Below are 21,551 nucleotides of genomic sequence, written 5' to 3'. Positions count from 1 at the left end.
AAAATTCAAATAAATACATTGATTAGAAATGCATTCAGCTGCTTCCTCTTCCTTCCACTTAGTTAATTCAGCTGCTTTCGTAGATCTCCATCCAAGCAACAGCTTCTCAGGGAAGTCTTCACTCACCCCTACACCGGGTCTGGAGTTCCTGTTACGAGGGTTCATAGCACCAACTAGCATTCAGCCCTCCCCACGAAGACAAGATATTTAAGGGAGTCCTTCGTTGGGTTGAAATCACAGTTACGTGGACGAAAGAAAGAAAGAATGAATGGAAGGTCTGCCTACTTATGGCTTTATGCAATAAAGACATTTAATCCTCTCACATAACAAGAACTTCCGAATGAACAGGCAAGGGGCTGGTGTGGAAACTCAGTGACAGGACTAAGGAACCAGGTCCTTTTAATCCAATGTGCCACTTTTCTCAGTGTTGTGGCTTTTGTCTCCTTGGAGCCTCCTGGTCACAGGCTGGCTATTACAGACAGCTGTGGGTACCATGATCAAGTTCAGCCTCCAGGAGCAAAACGGGGTGGGGGGAGCTATCTCAGGGGGTGGTTTTTTTTTTTTTTTAAAGATTTTATTTATTTATTTTACAGAGAGAGATCACAAGTAGACAGAGAGGCAGGCAGAGAGAGAGAGGGAAGCAGGCTCCCTGCTGAGCAGAGAGCCCGATACGGGACTCGATCCCAGGACCCTGAGATCATGACCTGAGCTGAAGGCAGTGGCTTAACCCACTGAGCCACCCAGGCGCCCAGGGGGTGTTTTCTTAATGTGTATCTGACCTATCACCAGTGAAGTAGACCTTACGAGGCACTTAGCTCTTGTTAGCCAGAAGAAAACCAGCCCTAATGACAAGGCAGACTTCAAATGGCTTCAAGCATCAGGCCATGGGAAACGGAATGCCAGTGCTTGGCTTCATCCCCAAAGACTGGGCGCTTTGCTTCCCCGACCAAAATCAGGGTTTTCTTAGCAAGAAAAGGATTGTCACTGAGAGGGCAGTTAACAGTGTGTGCCACAATTAATATTTGTGAAGCTCCTGCCCGGTCGACACAAGACAGAGGGACTCGGTTCTTAACCCCCAGAGCTCATGGTGTGAGTTCCTGGGCAGTCCCGTACCCCTCCCCCACACCCCACAGCTCTCTGTGCAGGGCAGGGAAGCCCTTTCAGAGCTCAGCTACGATGGGATGCTGCGACCTCACTGAGTTGATTCGGGTTTTTCCAAAAAGAAATACATAAATAGCTATTTAACCTGCAAATACCAAATAAATATGGGGGGGGGGGTTCCCGAGTTTTCTGCCATATTGAAACTATCTCCCAGGTCCCGTTTTTGTCTCAAGAGATCATCAAGCATCCATCCATTTCTTTCTTAAAGCCACAATTATTAGGAAGCTCCTCCTTTGTTGGTAGAGGGGACACAGCTGGGGAACAAAGCAGACACTATCCCTTCTTCTTAAGGCTTATAGTAAGTAGTTTTAAAAAAATGTTTATGGGCTCCTGGGTGGCTCAGTCAGTTAAGCATCTGCCTTTGGCTCAGGTCATGATCCCAGGGAGCCTGCTTCTCGCTCTCCCTCTGCTGCTCCCCACCCCCAACTACATGCACTCTCTCGCTTGCTTGGCTTTCCCTCTCCCTCTCAAATAAATTTTTAAAAATCTTTAAAAAAATGTAAAAAAAGAAAAAGAAAAAAGAGGAAGCTTATAGTAAGTGGTCAAACAACCCCACACATAACTGTGTGATTAACAGATACAATAGTTACAATGAAAGAAAGCTAGTTGGTGCTATGAACCCTCGTAACAGGAACTCCAGACCCGGTGTAGGGGTGAGTGAAGACTTCCCTGAGAAGCTGTTGCTTGGATGGAGATCTACGAAAGCAGCTGAATTAACTAAGTGGAAGGAAGAGGAAGCAGTGAGTGCTAAGGCCCTGAGGCAGAAAGAAACAGAGCATGTCCAAAGAACGGAAGACGCTGGTCAGTGTGGGGGAGCACAGAGGGAAAGTGGAGCATTAGGAAAGGCCAGACGGTGGGGAGCTAGGACCATTCTGGACCCTGCAGGCCAAGGTAAGGATTATGGTTTTCAACTCAAGCAATGAAAAGCCATTGGGGGATGTTGTTTGGGGGAGGGATAGGAGCCCAACTGCCTTCCTCAAACTCCACTCTCACCACAATGAGGAGGGCAGACTGCTAGGGGACAGGGATGCACTGGAGAAGAGAGCAAGGAGGCTCCTTCAGGAGATCCAGAGGAGATGACCGTACGTCGGAGTGGGCAGGAGGTGGAAGCGGGGAGAAGCACATGATGCCAAGAGATTTGGGAGTAGACGTGACAGGTGTGGCTGTTGCTTGGAGATGCGGCACAAGGGGCACGTAAAGACATGCCTTGGATGTCGGGCTTGCAAGACAGACAGGCCCATGCCATCCACGGGAATGTAGACAAGGAGGGAGAACCTGAAAAACAATCTGAGGGTTTTGAAGGGGCGGGGGGTGGGAGGTCGGGGTACCAGGTGGTGGGTATTATAGAGGGCACGGATTGCATGGAGCACTGGGTGTGGTGCAAAAATAATGAATACTGTTATGCTGAAAATAAAAAATAAATTTAAAATAATTTTTTTTTTTTTAAAGGAGGGAGAACCAGCCAGAGGACTGAGAACTCTTGAGTTTGGGGTCAGACACATTCAGTTTAAGTGCCTATGGGACATCGAAGCTGCTGGAAACAACCAGCAGGGAACCGAGAGGTCGGGCTGCAAATGCACATTTTGGAGTCAGCAGCATCTAGACAGTAAAGAAGCCAGTGGCCATGAACTAGAGCACCAAGGAGAGCCGAGTGAAAAGCCAAGAGGACGCAGGGCAGCAACACCACCTGCCCAAGGAAAGGGTGAAGAGCCTGCAGGCGGAGAGTGGGGGTCAGGGTGGGCAGAGCAGTGGGAGGAGCCCCAGGGGAGCAGGTCATCAAAGCCAGGACCCTGTGCACCCGCCTCTCCTCCCCGCCCTCTGCAGACAGAGAAACCAACAGGGAGGGGCTTGATCCATGCCCAGGACGCCAGCTTTCCCTGGGCAGACTGCACTGACAATCCCCAGCTTGCATTTGCTCCATTTTCTGCTCCTGTGTGAGGCACGTTTCTGCCACATAATCTTTTTGTGTAGGTGTTGTTGTTAACCACCTTGCAAAACGTAAAAGCCATTCTTAGCTCACAGAGGGTAGTTTGCCGACTCCTGGCCTGGATGTACTCACAAGCCCTCCTCCGTACCAACCTCCAGCCGAGGGGAGGGGGGCTTATTCTGTCTGGCTTCGGCCAGTCATCCACAACTGGTGTTCCAGAAACATCTGCCAGAGGCAACACTCGCTGCTGTCAGGAAGGCAGTCCCCGTTCCTCTTCCACCCCAGCGGTTCCTCCCTCCCAAGGAGGAGGGCAGAAGGCACCTGCAGGCTTCCAGAGAGGTGGTCCCTGTGCTCTCTCCAGGGGCCAGAACAAACCAAGGGGAGCACAGCCTAACCCAGGGCTCTTCTGGGCCAGGCCTCGGGCGCCACCTTGTGCCTTAGAGGCGAAGAGGGAGCTGGAGGCCTGTGCTAGAAGCAGGGGGCAGTCTGCCAAGCCCTTAAAAAATGAATCTTTGAACACTGAAACAATAAAATAAAATTTTTTAAAAAAAGGTTTCTCTATAAAAAGAAAAAAATAATCATTCATGGAAATGTGCCAGTCGTGACCTCCGCCGTGTTCCAGGCATTTCCACACACCATGGAATACTCTGGGTTGTGAGGGCGGCAACCCATGTGGTGAGGCCTGGGGTAGAAGGAGGCTAAGCCTTTACCCTCACAAGACAGATGGTTGTGTCCAGGACAGAGAAGCACAAACACATAAGTAAATGACTAAGAATAAAGGGGCCAAGGTGAAGGGTCACAGGGGGATCTATTTAGACAGATGAACAGGGCACCCCTCACAATGGAGGGACCTCTCCGCACAGCCTGAGGGATGAAAAGAGGCTGACCCAGTTCAAGGAGACAGAGAAGCATTCTCCTGAGAGAGAGAGAGATTAGCACGTGCAAAGGTCCTGAGGAACAGAGTTTGCGGGATCCAAGGCAGTCAAGGGAGCTGAATGTGGCTGCAGCAAGTGGCTGCAGGTGGGGGTCCCTGGGGGAGGGTGACAGAGAGGGGAATTGACATAAGACGAAGATGAAGTCGCAGAGGTCAGATAGTGAAGATCCTGGCAGACCATGGTCAAGAGTTTGTACTTTCTTCTAAAAGCAATGAGAAGCCAATGAAGTGTTTAAGCAGGGGACTTGATTTAATTTATATTTCTGAGACCGTGAACTCTCATGGTGGTTTTTAATGTGGCTGAAACAGCATACCACAACTCTCATTCCTTTTGAGTATTAAAACACTGCCTTCATCCCTCCCCACCCCCTCCCCATGGTCCCCTAAGGTCTGCTCTGAGGAGGAGCTAATGTTGCTGCCCTTCCCCATCAGACCTTGTGAAAATGTCTTCCCAGCCCGCGGCCCCAGCCTCCTCCCTGACCACGTTCTGGGGGACTCTCCTCACATGGGAACACCCCATGTTCCGCAAAGCCTCTTGAAGGGAACAAGGATGTGGGAGGTGCTGGGGGCAGGGGGAAGGAACACCCTTGCTGAAACTCTTAACTAGTTCTCAGCATCCCTAGGAGAACCCAGAATCCTCCCAAGCTCTCACCTGGGAGTGAGGACAGCCCCCGACACACACTACAGCAGCCCAGAGCTTGGAGGGGGCACAGATGTGTCAGTTTTCATCCATCACCCATCCCCTCATTGGGTACTCTTGAGGCTGCTCCGGGTGGACCAGATCTCCCCTAGTGTTGCCCTGAAAGCACAGGCAAGGACTCCTAGGAAAGACACCAGTGCCCCCTGCTGGTCGTGCTCTTCCCCAGCCGAACTCACAGGGGTCGGAGAACCCTCTGTTTCTAGTAGCTTCCATCCCTCACCATTTTAAGCCACATGTAGCAATTTATAACTGAGTAAAAAGGGAAATACCCTGTCAAGCTGATGGATTGTTCTGTCCATGTATCCTCAAGCAATTGTTGGACGGATTTTTTTTTTTTTTTTTTACCAAATTGACTTTCTTTTTAAGACTATGTAATAGGAAAAGGGTTTTTTTCAAGTGTAATAGTCCATCACTACAATTTACTAGCCATGTATGTTCCCTAGCATGCCCAAAGGCTCCTTCCACTCAACTAGAGTAGTAACACTCACCCAACCTGGCAGCGGCTTCATAGAGAGGTACCAGAGATGCCCTGTGGGCTGCTGGGGTTACACGGAAGGCTCCTGACTGGTGTTTGTGAGGACAGACAAAGGAATCTGATCTGTCCTCCAGGCACAAGTGACCAGCAGGTGCTGGTAGCATTTAGTTCCAGTGTTTGCAAAATGTCTTGTGGACGGGGTGTCTTTTCTAAGGCATGCCTGGCGTCCCAGGTCTGGATGTGAGCCTGGGTGTCCAGTTCCGAAATTCTTGCCCTTCCCCCTTCCATGCAGCCCCACCAAGAGCCAGGGTACTCCTAGAGCGTGAGTCGAAATGCTGGCTTGGTGGGTGGCAGGAACGAATGAGATTGAGCTAGCAAATGCACCTGTACAAGGTTGCAAGAGGTGAGTAACGCATTTTCCTGATACCCATACTTGGGACATCACTCCCCTCGGTGAAGAACGATATGGGAAGGCAAATTGATCTTGAGTTTCCTGATGAGCCCAGAATCATCCAAGGGGTTGGGGGATCTTGACAGCTGATGGCATTGAGTTACCCCACCTGGGGGATCTACCTGCTGAGGGGACCAGACAAGGTGGCTTTGATACCCTCCTCCCAACGACAGTGGATGAATATTGGAAGCTCACCTTCTCTGATAACTCTACGTTGCTCTTCCTTACGTTGACTTTCTTTTCTCTTTCCTTCACATGTTGTTATTGTGAAATATCTCAGACATATTAAAAAGCACAGAAGAAAATATAACAAATGCTTCTATACAGGTCACTTTGCCAGAACAATCAAACACTGCAGACACAACATGCACTCAGCTGTCTGTCCCCACCCCGGTCCTGCATCCTCCCTCCTCCCCAGGCCACAGATGACCACTTTACCGAACTCGGGGTGCACTCTTACTTCACATGTGATTATAATTTTACTGCATATATATGCCAGAAATATCAGATTGTGTTGCTTGTTTTTAAGTGTTATATTAACATATCACATCAGTTACACCATCATGATACTTCATTATCGATACAGCGTTACCTTGAGGGATGACTTGTATCATTGCTTGGAGTTCCAACCCATTCATTTCTCACTGCTGTGTAATATTCCCTGGTGGGAATAGGCCATAGTTTATCCATTCTGATGGACATTTCGGCAGTTTTTCTTTCTTTCCGACAAGCACCCCTGGAGTGGACGTTTCTGAGCACGACTTCTTGCTCATACGTCTGAGGATATCCCTGGAGCTCACTCTCAGGGGTAGAATTGCTAGGTCTTAAGGAATGTGCGCCTTCAGCCCTACTCTATGTTGCCAGCTGATCTCCCATTTGGCTTTTACCAATTTACGCTCCTGCCAGCAGTGTGTGTGCCTTCACTTTCCCTCACATTTGGCCAACTCTTGCCACTTGGATGAATGGGAAATGGCATCTCGTTACTGTGTTAATTAGCATTTCTCTTGTTCTAGCCTTGAGGGCGTGACTCTCGTTGATTGCACACTCGGGTTCCTCATCTGTGAGCTGCTTTGGTATTAAGGTAACAGATTTTCCTTGCTGCCTAAGCCAGCTTAGTTAGGCTTGACTCCCTGTGGGTCAAAGCCACCTGGCTGTGATAGCCAACCCTGAGTCTGCGAGCTCTACTCATTTAGAGCCAAGAAATGATCCATCTTTAAGGTCCCTTCTCAGAGGTTCTGAGCCCAGGAAGACTGTGCTGACTTTTCCCAGCTCTGATGGCACCCCATGGCTTCGCTGAAACCCTCACACCTGGATCAGTCGTTCCCAGCCTTCCTGTGATTCCCTTTATCTCTTTGGCAGAGCCCTAATCCCACAGGCAGAGGTCCTAGGGCTGTACTAATGTGCTCAGAACAGGGGGAAATTAACACCAGACAAAATGGGGTCCTCTGGATAAACGGGCATTCACATGTAGCCATCTCGTGCAGGGTGGTTTATCAACACATGAAAAGACTTAGCCAAGAAAATGCTCACTGCAGCCTCACTTATAATTGAAAAAAAAAAAAAGTGGGGGGAAAGAAACCATCAAATGTCTCTAAATGCCCAACATTGGGGTCTGACTAAATAAGGAATGCTACATCCCCCCAAGGAATGTACTTTGAAGTTGGCCAAGGTCATATTGCAGAAGAGGACACAACGTCAAGGAATGTTGTTCAGGAGTCCGGACTTGAGGTCCAGGACTCCCAGGGAGATGCTTCTAGAAGGGAGTTGGCATCACCTGAGATACTTACTTAAGCATCCTGAGCCCCCCTCCAGCCCAACAGAACCTGAACTTCTGGCTGGAAAGGCAGGAAACCTAATAGGCTCCCCCAGATGATTCTTATACATGCTGAAGTGTGAGAATCTGTGCCATGGGGATGCCAAAAGTTAAGAAACACACTGGTGTATTAAAAGAAAGAGAAGCTAGTTATATGCAAATTCAGTACATACAAAAATAATCTCATCCATGTGTATGTGCATGCACATGTATGTATGTGCATGTGTGTGTGTCCTGAGGACCAAAAATTAACAGCAGTTACCTCTAGATCACGGTTTCTCAGCCAGGACACTATTAGCCTTTGGGGCCAGCTAATTCTCTGCTGCGGGTACCATCCCGTGCGTCGTGGGAAGTTGAACAGCATCTCAGCTAGCTGCCCACTAGATGCCCACAGCCCCCATCACCCCCCGCCCCAAGCAGTCACCATAAAAAGTATCTCCAGACTTTGCCAAATGTCCCCAGGGGGACAAGATGGTCCAGGTTGAAAACCACCACCCTTAATAGAAGGTATGATAGACAACCTTTCACTTTGTTTTTAGTCCATCTGCCCACTTTTTTTTTTTTTTTCTGGAATGAACATCAAGTATTTGAGTCATGTAAAAAATCTGGTGTTTCTTAAAATGCCCTTGCCCATGCTGCCCCCCCTAAAATACACTCAGATGAGAAGATGTTCACATTAGTACTGATGGTTAAGTAAACTACTTTTATTCTGAACTTGAAATGATTATGGCAAAGTACATACAAAGGCCTTCCCCATGTCATTATTTCTTAAGAGGCTTTAAAATATTTATAACCTTTAGAATAGGCATCCTAATTTTAAGTACATGTCTTATAGAAACCATTATATAGGAAATGCTTTACAAAGGTACTTGATTTTTTTGCAGAGTCCCTTATAAAAACCAAAAAGTATAAACACTCTAAAACCAACAATAAGAAGCTGACTATGGCCCGTCCACTTGATGGACTACAATACAGGATCAAAATGATATTTGCAAAGAGTTTGGAACAATGTGAAGGAAGAGTTTATGCTCTTTTGTTAAGTGACAAAGAGGCAGGTACAAAATGGAACCTGTCACATCATCACTGGTGAGCATAACAATGATCACAACAAAAAGAATCCTGGGCAGGAACACAGATAAGAGAAATACAGCAAGGTGTGAAAAATACAACAGTGGCATCCGAGGTGGATTTTTCCTCTCTAGTCTTCTAAAATGTCCACATTTTCTGTAATAAGCATATATGTATTAACAATGATAGAAAAAAAAGTAAAATTTTAAAAAAAACCTCAAAATGATCACAAACAAAAATGTGCCAACATTTCGGGCAAGAAATACTTCTCCATACTGATCTATACACTAATTTCCATCCAGATGATAAAAATAACTTTGTTCAAAAACTTAAACATATTCAGAAAGTACAATATGAACTAAACGTGCTTGTCTCTACATTGATCAGCCCTGGGAAGGATAAAATGTAAGGATGATTATATGACTCAGATGGGCAGAAAAAGTTGTAGAGAGTCACATGATAACAGAAAACAATTTTTATGAAAAAAGAACTGGATCATTTTTCTTTCCCCAACCTGGGATCCCATTCTTTTAAAACAAAGGAGCTCATTTAAAAGGAGATAAAATAATTTGGGTTCAATTAGAATGAGCTAACCAAGGCCAGATTTCAGCCGCCTCATTGATGCTGAGCTAACTTGATTACATTCACTGGGGTGACGAACAATTCCAGCTCACAGGAAACACAATTGGTACAAACAAAGGCAGCCCTCCTGCATTTGTCAGGCAATGTTTGCCCAACCTGGCCATTCCCAGGTGGCTTCAGTGAATTCTCTTGTTAAGTCACTCCTCAGGCTTTGATGCAGACACAGACTATATCTTACAATAGACCTCAAAGAGAGAGGCAGCTGCATGCATTCGGTAGAAAATAGAAAAAGGCATAGCCAGGTTGACCACAATTATCCAAGGTTCAAAGCCAAAGACAATCTCCTCCAATCCGTTGTCGTACTCAGGGCGGCAGCCGAAGGCGGGAGGGATCCAGAGCTGGAAAAGAAGAGGAGCCCGTGTTAGCAGCCGCCTTGGAAGCCCCATGTGACCCCCAGGCTCTGGCCTGGACTCAGGGACACGGAGCCACACCTGTCTCTGCACCACATGCACGTCTCCACAGAGCTCGTCAAATCCGCACAGCCCACCTGACCCTTCTCTGTTCCTTGGCCCCATCCTGAGTGAACGCTGTTCACACCCACCTGACTCTCTCCATCCCCACAGCCATCACCTTGGATGGGTCCTCAGGATCCCCCACCGGGGTATGGTCACACACACACATCCTCCCCTACTCTAGTGGATGCCTTCCATCCACCACAGATCTGACGGTGGGAGTGATCTTTGTAAAGCACACATCTGACCTTGACATTCCTCTGCTTGTCACTCTCCAGTGGCTCCCAACAGCCTTCAGGAGAGAGTCCAATTTCCCCCAGTGACCAGGCACCTGTCCACGTCTCTATGTCCCTCACTATGTCTTTCACTCCCACCTCTGAAGGCCAGATATGCCTTTCTCCCTCAAGTCTTCAGCTTTGCTTGTGCCTCTTCCTTTGTCACAGGCTCCCTGTCTGCCTTTTTTGACTGAATCCTACCTTATTCCAAGTCCTGAGATTACCACTCCTTCCAGGAAGTCCTCCTGGAGGACTTCCTGGAAGGAAGTTCATTCCCACCGCCCCCAGGGTTTACCTACAGCAGAGGTCACCTGTTTATCATACCCGCTTTCACACACTAACATTGGTGCTCAGATCCCAGCCACATGGGCCTGGGCTACTGAGTTCCGGTGTCTCCTCTCTGGCTTGACCTAGAGAGAGAGCCCAGGCCCTGCACACATCCCCCCCAACTAGGGGAAAGGAGCACACGCTTTGGAGCACATCTGGGTTTGTGGCTCTTATGGACTCTCATTTAACCCCTCCAAGCCCTCAGTGTCCTCACCTGTAAGATGCGAACACGGACACCCATCTCCCACAGCTCAGAAGAGAATAAAACCCCAATTACTTTTGCAAAACCAAAAGCCATAACCTGTTGTCAACTGCTGCTCATGGAAGCCACACACTGGTCCCCGCCCCCCTTGGTCTCCCTGCCCTGAGTTCTTCTCCTCCACCCCTGCACGGTGGCAGGCAGCCTCTCAGATGACCTCCCCCTCCCATCCCACCTCCTGGGAGTCACGTGCTTGTGAAGCCCCCTCCCCTTGAGTCCAGCTCAGCCTAGTGATTTGCCTCTCCCATTGGAATATGACAAAATTCATGAGGTGTCACTTCTGAGATTGGGTAACGAAAGGCTGCAGAGTCCCTCTTGCTCATGCCCTTGTGCAGGAGAGGGAGCTGTCCGCCCCCCCCCCTTTGTGTGCTGCCTTGTGACCAGGTACCGAGGGAGCTCCCAGCCCAGCAACTCTCAAGGAACTCACGCCCTAGACCCAGCAGCACCCCCAGGAGCAGGCTGGGAAAGAGCCCCCAAGAGTCCATTCTGAAGTGGCAGCTGCCCCCAGTGGGCCATGTACTCCTAGTAAGGGACCCTAGCAGAGCACCGGCTGAGCAGGGTTTGGACTCCTGCTCCACAGACGCCATGACAAGGAGGTGGTGTTTGGGTTGCTGAGTGTGGGGTGATTTCTTACAAAGCAGGAGCTAATGACATGGGCTTCTTCGTACAGGTGTCACTGTGTATCTCTGCCCCACTGTGTTCTCAGGCTCTGCTTCTCAGGCCCCTCCCACCACTCCACCTGCTCCTCGCCAGCTGGTCCCCAGCTCTTCCTTTGCTCAGTCTCTCGGGGTTGGCCAGAGGCTCACCCCTGGGTCCTTCCCTCTACACACGTGATCTCTGGATGAGCTCCCCCAGTCTTAGCTGTAAGTACCCCCTATCGGCCGATGACTCCCCAGCTGGAATCATGCACCTGCTCCTCCCTGGAGGACCCCACAGGCTTCGTGGTGTCTCACCTGAATCTCAAACTACCCCCCCCACCACCATCAGCAACATCTTCCTCCCCGTTGCTGTCAAAACTCTAGGTGTCATCCTTGTTTTCTTCACCCTCAAAACCCTCAAAACCCTCCTCCGCCACCAGCCCATCAGCGAGCCTGGAGGACCATGCCCCCAAGACACCCAGGCAGCCATGTAGCCATTTCTGCCCCCATACACCTGCCCAGGCTCCCTGCTCTCCGCTCTCACCTGGACCATTGCAGCAGCCTCCTGCCTGCTCTCCGGCTTACACTGAGCACCCAGATGGGTCCATTCACCACTCAGTTGCCAGACTCATTCCTGATTAAGGACCCACGGGTCTTCATGGCATAGTTAAAATGAAGGCTACCCCCAACATGGGATTTTAAAGCCCTTTCTCAGCTGGCTGATCCGTTGCCAACCCCAAATCCCGCTGCCCGGATGTCCCGCACCCCTGGGGCCCCAGTCGATTGGCCCTTCGTGTGGTGGGAGAAAAAGCCGCTCACCCCAGCCTGGGCATTTTGATCTGAATCAGCCACCAGCTGCGACCTCACACCCTCTCTGCTCATTCTCTGCGGGGCACGCATCCCTGTAACGGTGTCTTGCTTAATGCTTATTGCCGGCTCTGCCCACCAAGACCAGAAGGAAGGTGACCCTGGGTCACATTGCCCCCATCACTCACAGCCGTGCTGGCCCTTGGGAGACACCCAGTGGATAGATACTCAGGAGGGAAGGAAGGAGGGAAGACAGAGAGAAAAAAAAGGGAAGGACAGATGGTGGGTTCTCTTTCCTGAAATCCAGATCTTTATTTTATTTATTTTATTGCTGTTAAGTTGGCTGGAGCTCTTGCTCCTTGTACCATCAGGAGGTGGGTTTCTGTCCCCTTCCCTTGACTCTGGGAGGTGTGGTCACCCCTTGATCCATACAATACAGCAGAAGTGACACCACACAACATCCACACACAGGCCCTAATGGACTGGCACCTCTGGTCTCCCAGCAGGTCAGCTCTGGGGCCCTGAGTTGCCACATAAGAAGCCCTGAGACCCCCACTCTCCGTACTGGAGAACCCATGTGGATGCACTATAGCCAAGCCCTCCTAGCCCACCCCAGCCACCAGATCTTGGACCCTCCAGCCCAGTCCGCCCACCAACCCTGGCTGAAGCCGAGAAGAACAGGAGGATTTGCCAGCCAAGCCCCCCCAGCATCTCTAACCCACAAGGTCGTAAGACCTAAACCCATGGCTATTGTTGTTGTTGTAATCCTTGTTTTGTTTTTTCAGAGAGGGAGACAGAGCATTCCAAGGCTCAATCCCATAACCCTGAGATCATAACCTGAGTCAAAATCAAGAGTCAGATGCCTAACCGATGGAGCCACCCAGGCAGCCCAACAGCTGTCATTTTCATCCTACATTTGGGGTCCTTTGTTACGCAGCAGTAGGAAAAGAAACATCTGCCTGTTGGCTACGTTCGCCTGGGCGTCTCCGAGGCACCGTACAGAAGCAGGTGTCCGGTACTAAACTCAGGATCTTTCTTCCAGGCTGAGCCCCTCCCCGAGCCTGCCCCCCCTTCAGAGTCCCCAGTCTCCATAAATAGCTTCACCATGTCTCCAAGAGCTCAAGTCAGAACCAGGCGTCATTGTTGACGTCTCCCCTCCTTCACACGCTACCACGTGGATGACCCCGGGACGTTATACTGAGTGAGATAACCTGGCTGCTAAGAGAAAAATGCCTTGTGATCCCACTTACGTGAGCCCCGTGGGGTGGTTGAAGTCACAGAGACAGGAGGTGGGGCGCCATTGGCAGGACCCGGGGTGGTGGGCATAGGGGCTGTTTCGTGCCTGCCAAACTACAGTTTGCAGGGCGGAAAGGTTTCAGACACAGGTGGGGGGGGCACAATAGTGTGAGTGGACTTCCCACTACTGGACTATAGGCTTTAAAAGGGTTAAAATGGGGGGCATCTGGGTGGTTCAGTCAGTTAAGCATCTGCCTTCTGCTCAGGTCATGATCCCGGGGCCCTGGGATCAAGTCTGGCATCGGATTCCCTGCTCTGCTCCCTGCTCCATCTGCCTGCTGCTCCCCCTGCTCATGCTCTATCAGATAATTAAATAAAATCTTTAGAATAAATAAATAAAAATGGTTAAATGGGAAGTTTTATGTTATGTTCTGTTTACTACAATTAAAAATGAAGCTGAATTAAAAAGAAAAGAAGTAGGATTCAGATTCTGTCCTGACCTTGAAACCTTTCGGTGGTTTTCTGCTGTATTTGGGATTCCGTCCTGCCTGTGGCCATGGCTCAGGAGGCCCTGCGTGGTCTGCCACGGCACCTTTCATGGGCCCTTTCCCTTGCATGCCCTCGCTCGCTGCGTGGGTTTCCCTTCCTGCTCCTGGAGCATTTCCAGCAGGTCCTGCCTGGCACAGCATCTCCCATACCTGTCGTTCTGCCTCACCTCCCCGCCCTCACCTGCCACCATTGCCCCAGACCCCTGTGTTCCCACGGCACCCTAAATTCCATTGTCAACACCACCACCCTTCTTTGTTCACTTCACGGCCAGCTGTAGTCCCCTCCTAGACCCCAGCCACCCGGTTCTGGAACAGAGATGTCCTCCCGTGGGACCCCCCACAGGTCTGCGAGTGCTGCCCGTGGAGTCGGCTGAGGGCACCCTCGCCATCACTCTGCAACAAGTTCCGTCCTCTGGCTCACTCCCCAGTGAACAGAGGCAGGACCTGGGGACATCGGGGGCTGAGCTCAGACGTGGAGAGACAGCGTGTGTCCCCCTCCTGGGACAGAGCCCAGAGTCTGGCCTCTGGGTCCCAACAGACCATCTGTTAGCACTTGATTCCACTATCCCACTGCTCTTCTTGTCCAAGCTTGTCCAAAAATGCAAGCCACCTTCCTCACCAGCGGTCAAGCAAAAAATTCACAGGGAAAGTGGCTTTCCTGAACTTGCTGAAGACAGATCTATTCATCCCTCTGGGTGTGGAGGAAAAACAATACACATTAGGGAAATTCTGGAACCAACTCCGATTCTGTCAGATGAGCTGATACACCCCTCCTGTAAAACAGAGACAAGCCTCCTGTAAAACACAGCCCCGCTGTAGTTGCCAATATCTCTCTCGTTTTCCCATTTAACTCTTTTATCCACTGCTGTGCCCGCATAGTGCCCGACATACAGCAGGTGCTCCATAAGTGCCAATTCAATGAAAGAGGAGGGCCCACCTGGAGCCAAACTTTCCTGGGACCCCCTTCTTCCTTCAGAGGTCCTCATAACTGTCCACCAACCGGAGGAGGACCGAGGTCAGGGACATCCAAAGCAAGACTCAGATTAGATCCTCACGCCCACTACTCTGGATCAAGAGCCCATCATCTCCCATCTGGGAAGACAGAGGGCTACTTTTTTGTTCAGGTGTCCCGGCCCTCAGGCTTCCCTCTCTCCAACATTCTCACACCTGTTGCTAAGGAGATCATTCCACAACACAAACCAGAAGGGACCTCCATTGCCTCCAGCATAAAGACCAGATTGTCAGGCTTATGAAGTTCACTCGAGCCAGACCCACTAACGGGACTCACCTTCCTGTTTCCCGAGCCACCACTCTCCTTGATATGCATGGGATTCATGCTAAACTATGTGCTGCTCCCAAAATAGGCCATGGTGTCTTCTGCCTCTGTGCCTTTGAACATGGTGTGCCCTCTGCTCCAAATGCTTTCGCTTGCCCTGACCACCTGGCAAACTTCCAGCCTTTCCTGGACACCAAGGCAGCCAAAACTGAGATGCTGCACAACGTCAACAGTGCTACTTTCCACCAGAGGCTGGAAGGCAAAATTCCACATCCCTAGCCTCTCTTGCAGCAAGAGGTGGCCATGTGAAAGCCACTGCCTGGTGCTAATACTTCTCTTCTTCTTCATGTCTTAAGCCCAGATGTGATGGTTGGTGCTATTGCAGTCACCTTGTGGCCATACGGCAACAAGCACCATACTAAGCACGGCGAAGTGGAGAGATGAATGTACCTAGATCCTTGATAATAGAGTTCAGCTGCCAGGCCAACCCCAAATTGCCAACCTTCAGAATTCTTGTGTTTAAGGCTGAAGATACCGCTGGCCCAGCTTTCTGTTCTTTATAGCCAAAAGCACTCTTAACTAAGCCTGGGCCTCCCCTCAATCCTTCCTGACTCAGTGAAGCCCCTCCCTGGATCCACGTCCCCATGACACTTTGCACACACCTGTCCCAATGATTGTCCTGCTCACTGTACATTTTTCCCTTGTGTCCCTCCTCCCTAGACTGTGACTCCTCTGAAGAAGAGGTTGTTGGGAAAGGTCATCCCAAAGACACAGCTGGTAGTTGACCCCTGAGGAGGACTGAGGTACTCAGAGGCTCCTCACCCCCTCTCTTCTCCTTGGAATGTGGGCTCTGCTGGCCTTTTTTTGCTCCCAGAAGCTGCTCCAAGGACACAGCCCTGAAATAAGGATGTGGTGTTGAGAACACCTGCACAGTATATGGGACCAAGCCTGGCTGAGGCTTCTCTGGCTGTGTATCTACAAGCTTTTACAATTTGGCAGGCAGGGGCAGAGATCCGCTTGTCTTGCTACTGCCCCAGACAGGCCTTGTATAAAAGTTCCCTTGGCTTATGAAAACCGTCACCTACAAAGCTGGAGTGGCCTGCTCTCTCTGCCACCTCTCCTTGCCCTCCGCATGGGGGGTTCTGTTTCAGATCACACCCGGGAGGGTGTAACCGACAGACCTTGAGCCGTCTCAGCTGCTGTCTTTAGCCCCAATCCCAGCCGCCAGCATCCAGCTGTAGGCAAGGAAGTGGCTTTCATTCCAGCGTCATTCTTTAACCTGACCCTTGAATCATTTTGCTAATAAGCTGCCTCCATTCAGGAAAAGTTTGATTATTTTTAAGATAAAGAACTCAATGCAGATTACCGAGATATTGCAGAGGAACAAAAAGGCTGCGATATTCCTCAACACTCTTCTCTTGGCATCGCCTTGCAAGAAACGGGGCTGGCCGGCTGGGCCCGGGGTCCCTTCCTGGCTCCTCTCCTCTGCCTCTCTGCCAAGGCCATCTCTCGGGTGCGTATTTCCGTTGGCTGTGTGGGGCATCTCCCTGCCCAGGGAAGCCACGTCCGTGGCCAGGGCTTCGCTCTTGAGGCGGGACGAGGCGAGGGATATGGTATCATCGTTGCAGACTGTAACTACCCGCAGGGTCCTGATGTCCTCAGAGAGCTTCTCCGGCTCCCGGTGAATGGACTCGATGATGAAGAGGTTCTGGATATATTTCTCGGCAATCACCAGGATGGAGTAGGGCAGGTTGAACCAGGTGTACAGAGGGCGGGCTTCAGCACAGAAGATGGCCAAGATGGAGCCCCAGGAGATAAGCCAGGAGCCGGAGGCAGTGCTCACCAAGAGGTCCGCATCCAGTTTGCGGGCGGGGTTTCGGGACTCGTCTAGCGACTTCTCATCTATCCTGTAGATCCGAATTCCAAGCAGCCCCGCAGCCCCCATGAGCATCAGCAAGGCAATAGCGTACAGGTAGAACATGATGAGTGCCAACTCGCTCTTGATTTTGGAGTGCCCGATCTGAACCAGATACACCACCACGACCCCAATCGTGGCGGCCAGCACGGTCAGGCCCAGGACTGAGCCTGCCATGACCCCAGGAAACTTGAACTCCATGTTCTGATGCTGCTGACTGTCCACTTTGCGTCCAACATTCTTCCACAGAACGTAGAGCATCGTGGAAGCCAGGATCTGATACTCTATGTTGAAGGGGTAGAGGTAGTAGATCCCCTGGGATATGGCAGAGCAGAACGTCGGGGGCGAGCAGTTACATGGAGGCGTGTGGTCATCCAAGACTGGGGGTCAGAGGACATGCATTGGGGGGTGGTTAGCATGGTCAATGGGCAAGTGGAAAAATACAGAGAAATATTTCCACAGAGGATTCACACATGGGTTTTCCCATTGAATTCAAGCTTTGTTTGGTGGCTTATTGTCATGTTTAATATTATGGCTAAGTTGACAGCCATGAGTACTGCCTGCATGAATCATAGTTTATCCATACACCAGCCCCTGTGAATGGTATCGTGGAAACTTCCTTAACATATAAAGATGTTTGCAAGATGTTGCTGAGCAAAAGAAGCTTGCTAAAGAGGATAGAGTATAATTCCATTTTTATAAAATATAGGTATATAGATGATAGATAGATAGATAGATAGACAGACATAGAAAAAATCTGTAAGGATATAAGCGAAAAGGTTAACAATGGTTATCTCCGGGGGTGGGGGTAGGGAATGGTCTGATGAGCACTGGGTGTTATACGCAACTGACAAACCATCCAATGCTATATCTAAAACTATAGAATGGCTAATTGAATTTAAATTTTAAAAAAGAACTATTTCCTAACAAATAAATAAATAATAAGATATGTAAGAAAAGCCTTAAAGATGATACAGCTATCGTCTCTGATCTATAATTCTAATCTGTTTTAAGGGATAAGTCAAAAATGTTATTAAAGCATTAAGTAAAATTTTGTGTGTTCATGTGTGTTTGCATGTGTGCATGCACATGAGAGAGAGAAAGAGAGAAACACATCAGTGTCCGACAATTTAGAAACTGTTAAGTGAATTTTGGTACATCCATATAATGGAATGGTAAGTGGCCATTAAAAATTATAATTAGGGGCACCTGGGTGGCTCAGTGGGTTAAAGCCTCTGCCTTTGGCTCTGGTCATGATCTCAGGGTCCTGGGATCAAGCCGCATATCAGGCTCTCTGCTCGGTGGGGAACCTGCTTCTCTTCCTCTCTTTCTCTCTCTGCCTGCCTCTCTGCCTACTTGTGATCTCTGCCTGTCAAATAAATAAATAAAATCTTTTTAAAAATTATGATTAAGTTGTGTTGTAATGATACAGGAAAATAATCATGTTACATGATAATGGAAACAAGTAAGAATAAATTCTGTATACAGTATCTTCTAAATGCATATCACAGCTCAGTACTCAGTTGTGAAATCAATTTAGTGGGGAGCTGCTAATACATTTTTTCAACAGAATGGATTTGTCACAGAATAGAACAGAATGGGATGGAATGACAACAGTGACAATGGAAATGTGAGCATCTCTGATACGGTGAGGTTACTATTTCATGACATATCTGCGCACACACAGGTCTGTGTGCATTTGGGTTGCAATGTAAGTTCTATTTCTTATTACAGGCTTCCGCCAAAAAAAAAAAAAAAAAAAAAAGATTGAATAGCTATAGCATGATCTTAATTATAAATAAGTAAATAGGACACTACAAAAAATAAACCAATATTAGCAGCATGGAACTACATTTCTGGGCAGGTGCTATTGTAGATTTTTTTTCCTTTATACTTTGTCATTATTTTAGCTTATAATTTGCATATGCCAGGAATAAAATCAGTTGGAAAGCTCTGTGGTAGCAGAAATCACCTCACTTTTGCAGAACACCACAATTTTGAACTCTTAAGGAGTTTCCCACCACGTGAACCCAGTACACTACTCCACAAAAGTCAGGGGAAGAAATTGAGGAGAAAGGCTCAGATGAACAGAATGTTAGAGCTGATGGAGTCCTTCCTTTGTAAATGTATCCATGTCTGCATTCCCACAAGGGTTCCTGGAGCCAGATCAAATCCTGGTTCCGTGAACCTGGGCTAGTTACCTAACTTCTGTGTGGCTTGATGGCTTCATCCATATGATAAGGTCAAAACTGACTACTCCACAGTGTTTGGGGTCCAAAATTAAATGTGTCGCATAGAAGTACTAGAGCAGCATGCCAGACACTCAGCAGACACTTAATAAAAGTTTGCTTTTGTCATTGTTTTCACTGCTATTACTGTTACGGGCACTGACAAGGAAAAGAGAAGAACTTCTCCAAGAGTTGGCAGCCAGCGTGGAGCAAGGGGGTAAAGGAATAGGGTGTTCCCCTGATTTCACCATCCCCACCCAACTGGTAAGGAAACAGTTTTAAGGTTGCCCTCAAGAAACATGCATGGCTCAGTCAGTTAGGCATCCGATTCTTGGTTTCAGCTCAGGTTATGATCTCTAGGTCATGAGTTCAAGCCTAGCATCTGGCTCCAAGCTGGGTAGTGAGTCTGTTTGAGATCCTCTCTCTCCCCCTTTCTCTTCCCTTCTCTCTCTCTCTTTCTCTCTCTCTCTCAAATATATAAATAAATTTAAAAAATAAATAAAGTTGCCTTTGGTGATGGCCCTGGGGTCATACAGGGAGTGTCAATGTGTAATACATCAAACCTGAAAGGGACTCCCTGAAAGTGTCTGTTGTGGGCTCTTTCACTTCATGAATGAGAAAAGTGAGGCCCAGAGAGGTTGAATGGCTTCCAAAAGTCACACAGCCAGTATGCAATGAGAACAAAACCCAAATCTGGGGTACGTGGTTCCTGTATATTTCTTCTCCCCACATTCTTGTCAGCCCAATCCCACTGCTCTAAAAGAGAAGCAACAGGTCATAAATGCTAAAGAACTTGGGAAGGAGTTTGATTGGCACCACAGACTCTCAAAGAGAAGCAAGAGGGAATAAAGATGGGTCAAAAGTACAAGCCTGGTAGAGTTCAATAACAACTTCAAACAAACTGAAACCAATTAACAGCAACCCTTAGACTTCTCTGGGTATTTTTAAAAAGCTATACTTTTAGTCAAATGAACTGGTAATAGAGGCTTAATTAAAAACACAATGACTGCCAATTTTCCGTAGTTGTAAACAAAGACATTCACTTCCATTCCAAACTGTACCGTGAGAAAAGGTACCCTAAATGATCACCCTTGGGTCTGACAAGTCCCTGAGTCACCAAGAAACCATTAATTACACTCAGCATGTCCTACTTATGGAACCAGGATGAGGGACTCCGGAGGTTTTGAAAGATTTTCAACAACAGATGATTGTCTGGCCAGCATTGAGTTGGGTGGACCCGATTCCCCTCCATCTCTGAGCATTCTGTCTCTGTGGGGTTCCAAGAGGTCCCAGAGTGGGGGAAGGGCAACTTTTAGCACTCACCTATGGTGATGTTCCCAAAGCCCAGAGTGATGAGCCGTTCCTTGTGCTCATTAAGTTGGTGCTTTGATTCATTCAGGACACCATTGGTCCACAGAAGCAGATTGGTGAACACTGAGTGGATCACCCCAAACCTGAAGAATACAAGGACTCAGTTACTGAACAGCCCTGGGAGGCTCCAAGCCCCATAGGGTGAGATGGAGACATGGCACGGGTGCACACTCATACACACACACACGCCCACATGCATGCACATGCATGTTTCCTTCTTAGCCATGATTCTGGTTTCATCAGGCAACTCAGACTCTGGGTGGGTCCCTGTCTGGGGAGAGGCAGTTCCGTGGGAGCTTCCAAAGCCACAGTCCTGGCATTCTGTCATAGTCTTGAACCTGCCACTTCTCAACTCACTGTCAATGGGACAAAAAGAAACTGGGTCTTGGAAGTAGAGGTCGAGGGATGGAAAATTACTGAAAGCATGCACCATCCCCACCATACCCCAAACCCTTTCTTCCAGAAGGGAAGAAGAGAGAACCATGAGGGAAAGAGAAAGGGCTACACTGGAAATCTAGAGAGTTGGGCATGCCCTTACTGTTGGCTGGCCAACCCAGTGATCATCATCCACTCCCTCTGTCTTGCCACTTACCTTTAGAGAAACTGAAGCAAGTCAGAGACTTGCTCTCTGGTCTCCCTTGAAGCTAGGCATGGCCACCCTAGCCAGTGGCGTGTGAGGTCATGACTACTGGGCACTACCGAAAGTTTCTGCCTTCATGATGAAAGAGATGAAAATAAGAAAAGCCTACTCACTGTCCCTCTCCTTTTTATTTTCAGCCTTGAATATAGACACGAAGGCTGGTTTCTGGCAGCTATCTTGTGACCATGAAGCAAGCAGCATAGGATGAAATGCTAACCCACTGAGAATGACAGAGCAAAAGCATAGAGTCTGTTCTGTGGTAAAATGCTGAGCCACTGGAATCTCAGATAGGCTCGGGAATTAGGTTGAGGTCACAAATAAAGACAGTAGCTGCCTTGGGGTTTGAAGAAGTAGTAAGCAGCAGAGCTGTCCTAGTCTGATCCCAGGGCCTGCCCTTGCCTCAATGAC

The 21,551-nt window shown here is 48.9% G+C and overlaps 1 protein-coding gene across 1 annotated transcript in view; it reads right to left on the bottom strand.

Annotated features, from left to right (window-relative positions):
• Nucleotides 1–9,338: 9,338 nt before the first annotated feature.
• The window catches only part of OTOP1 (otopetrin 1), a 33,724-nt gene continuing 21,511 nt past the window's right edge, over nucleotides 9,339–21,551 (bottom strand). Inside the window, exons 4-6 of the mRNA XM_059372435.1 lie at nucleotides 20,456–20,586; nucleotides 16,356–17,284; nucleotides 9,339–9,509 (exon numbers count right to left, since the gene is read on the bottom strand). Coding sequence (XP_059228418.1) covers nucleotides 9,339–9,509; nucleotides 16,356–17,284; nucleotides 20,456–20,586 — 1,231 coding nt within the window. The remainder of the gene's footprint in view (nucleotides 9,510–16,355; nucleotides 17,285–20,455; nucleotides 20,587–21,551) is intronic.

The sequence above is a fragment of the Mustela nigripes genome, chromosome 1 (assembly GCF_022355385.1).
Source record: "Mustela nigripes isolate SB6536 chromosome 1, MUSNIG.SB6536, whole genome shotgun sequence".
NCBI classification, from domain to species: Eukaryota; Metazoa; Chordata; class Mammalia; order Carnivora; family Mustelidae; genus Mustela; species Mustela nigripes.
This window is presented reverse-complemented; position numbering and strand designations above follow the sequence as displayed.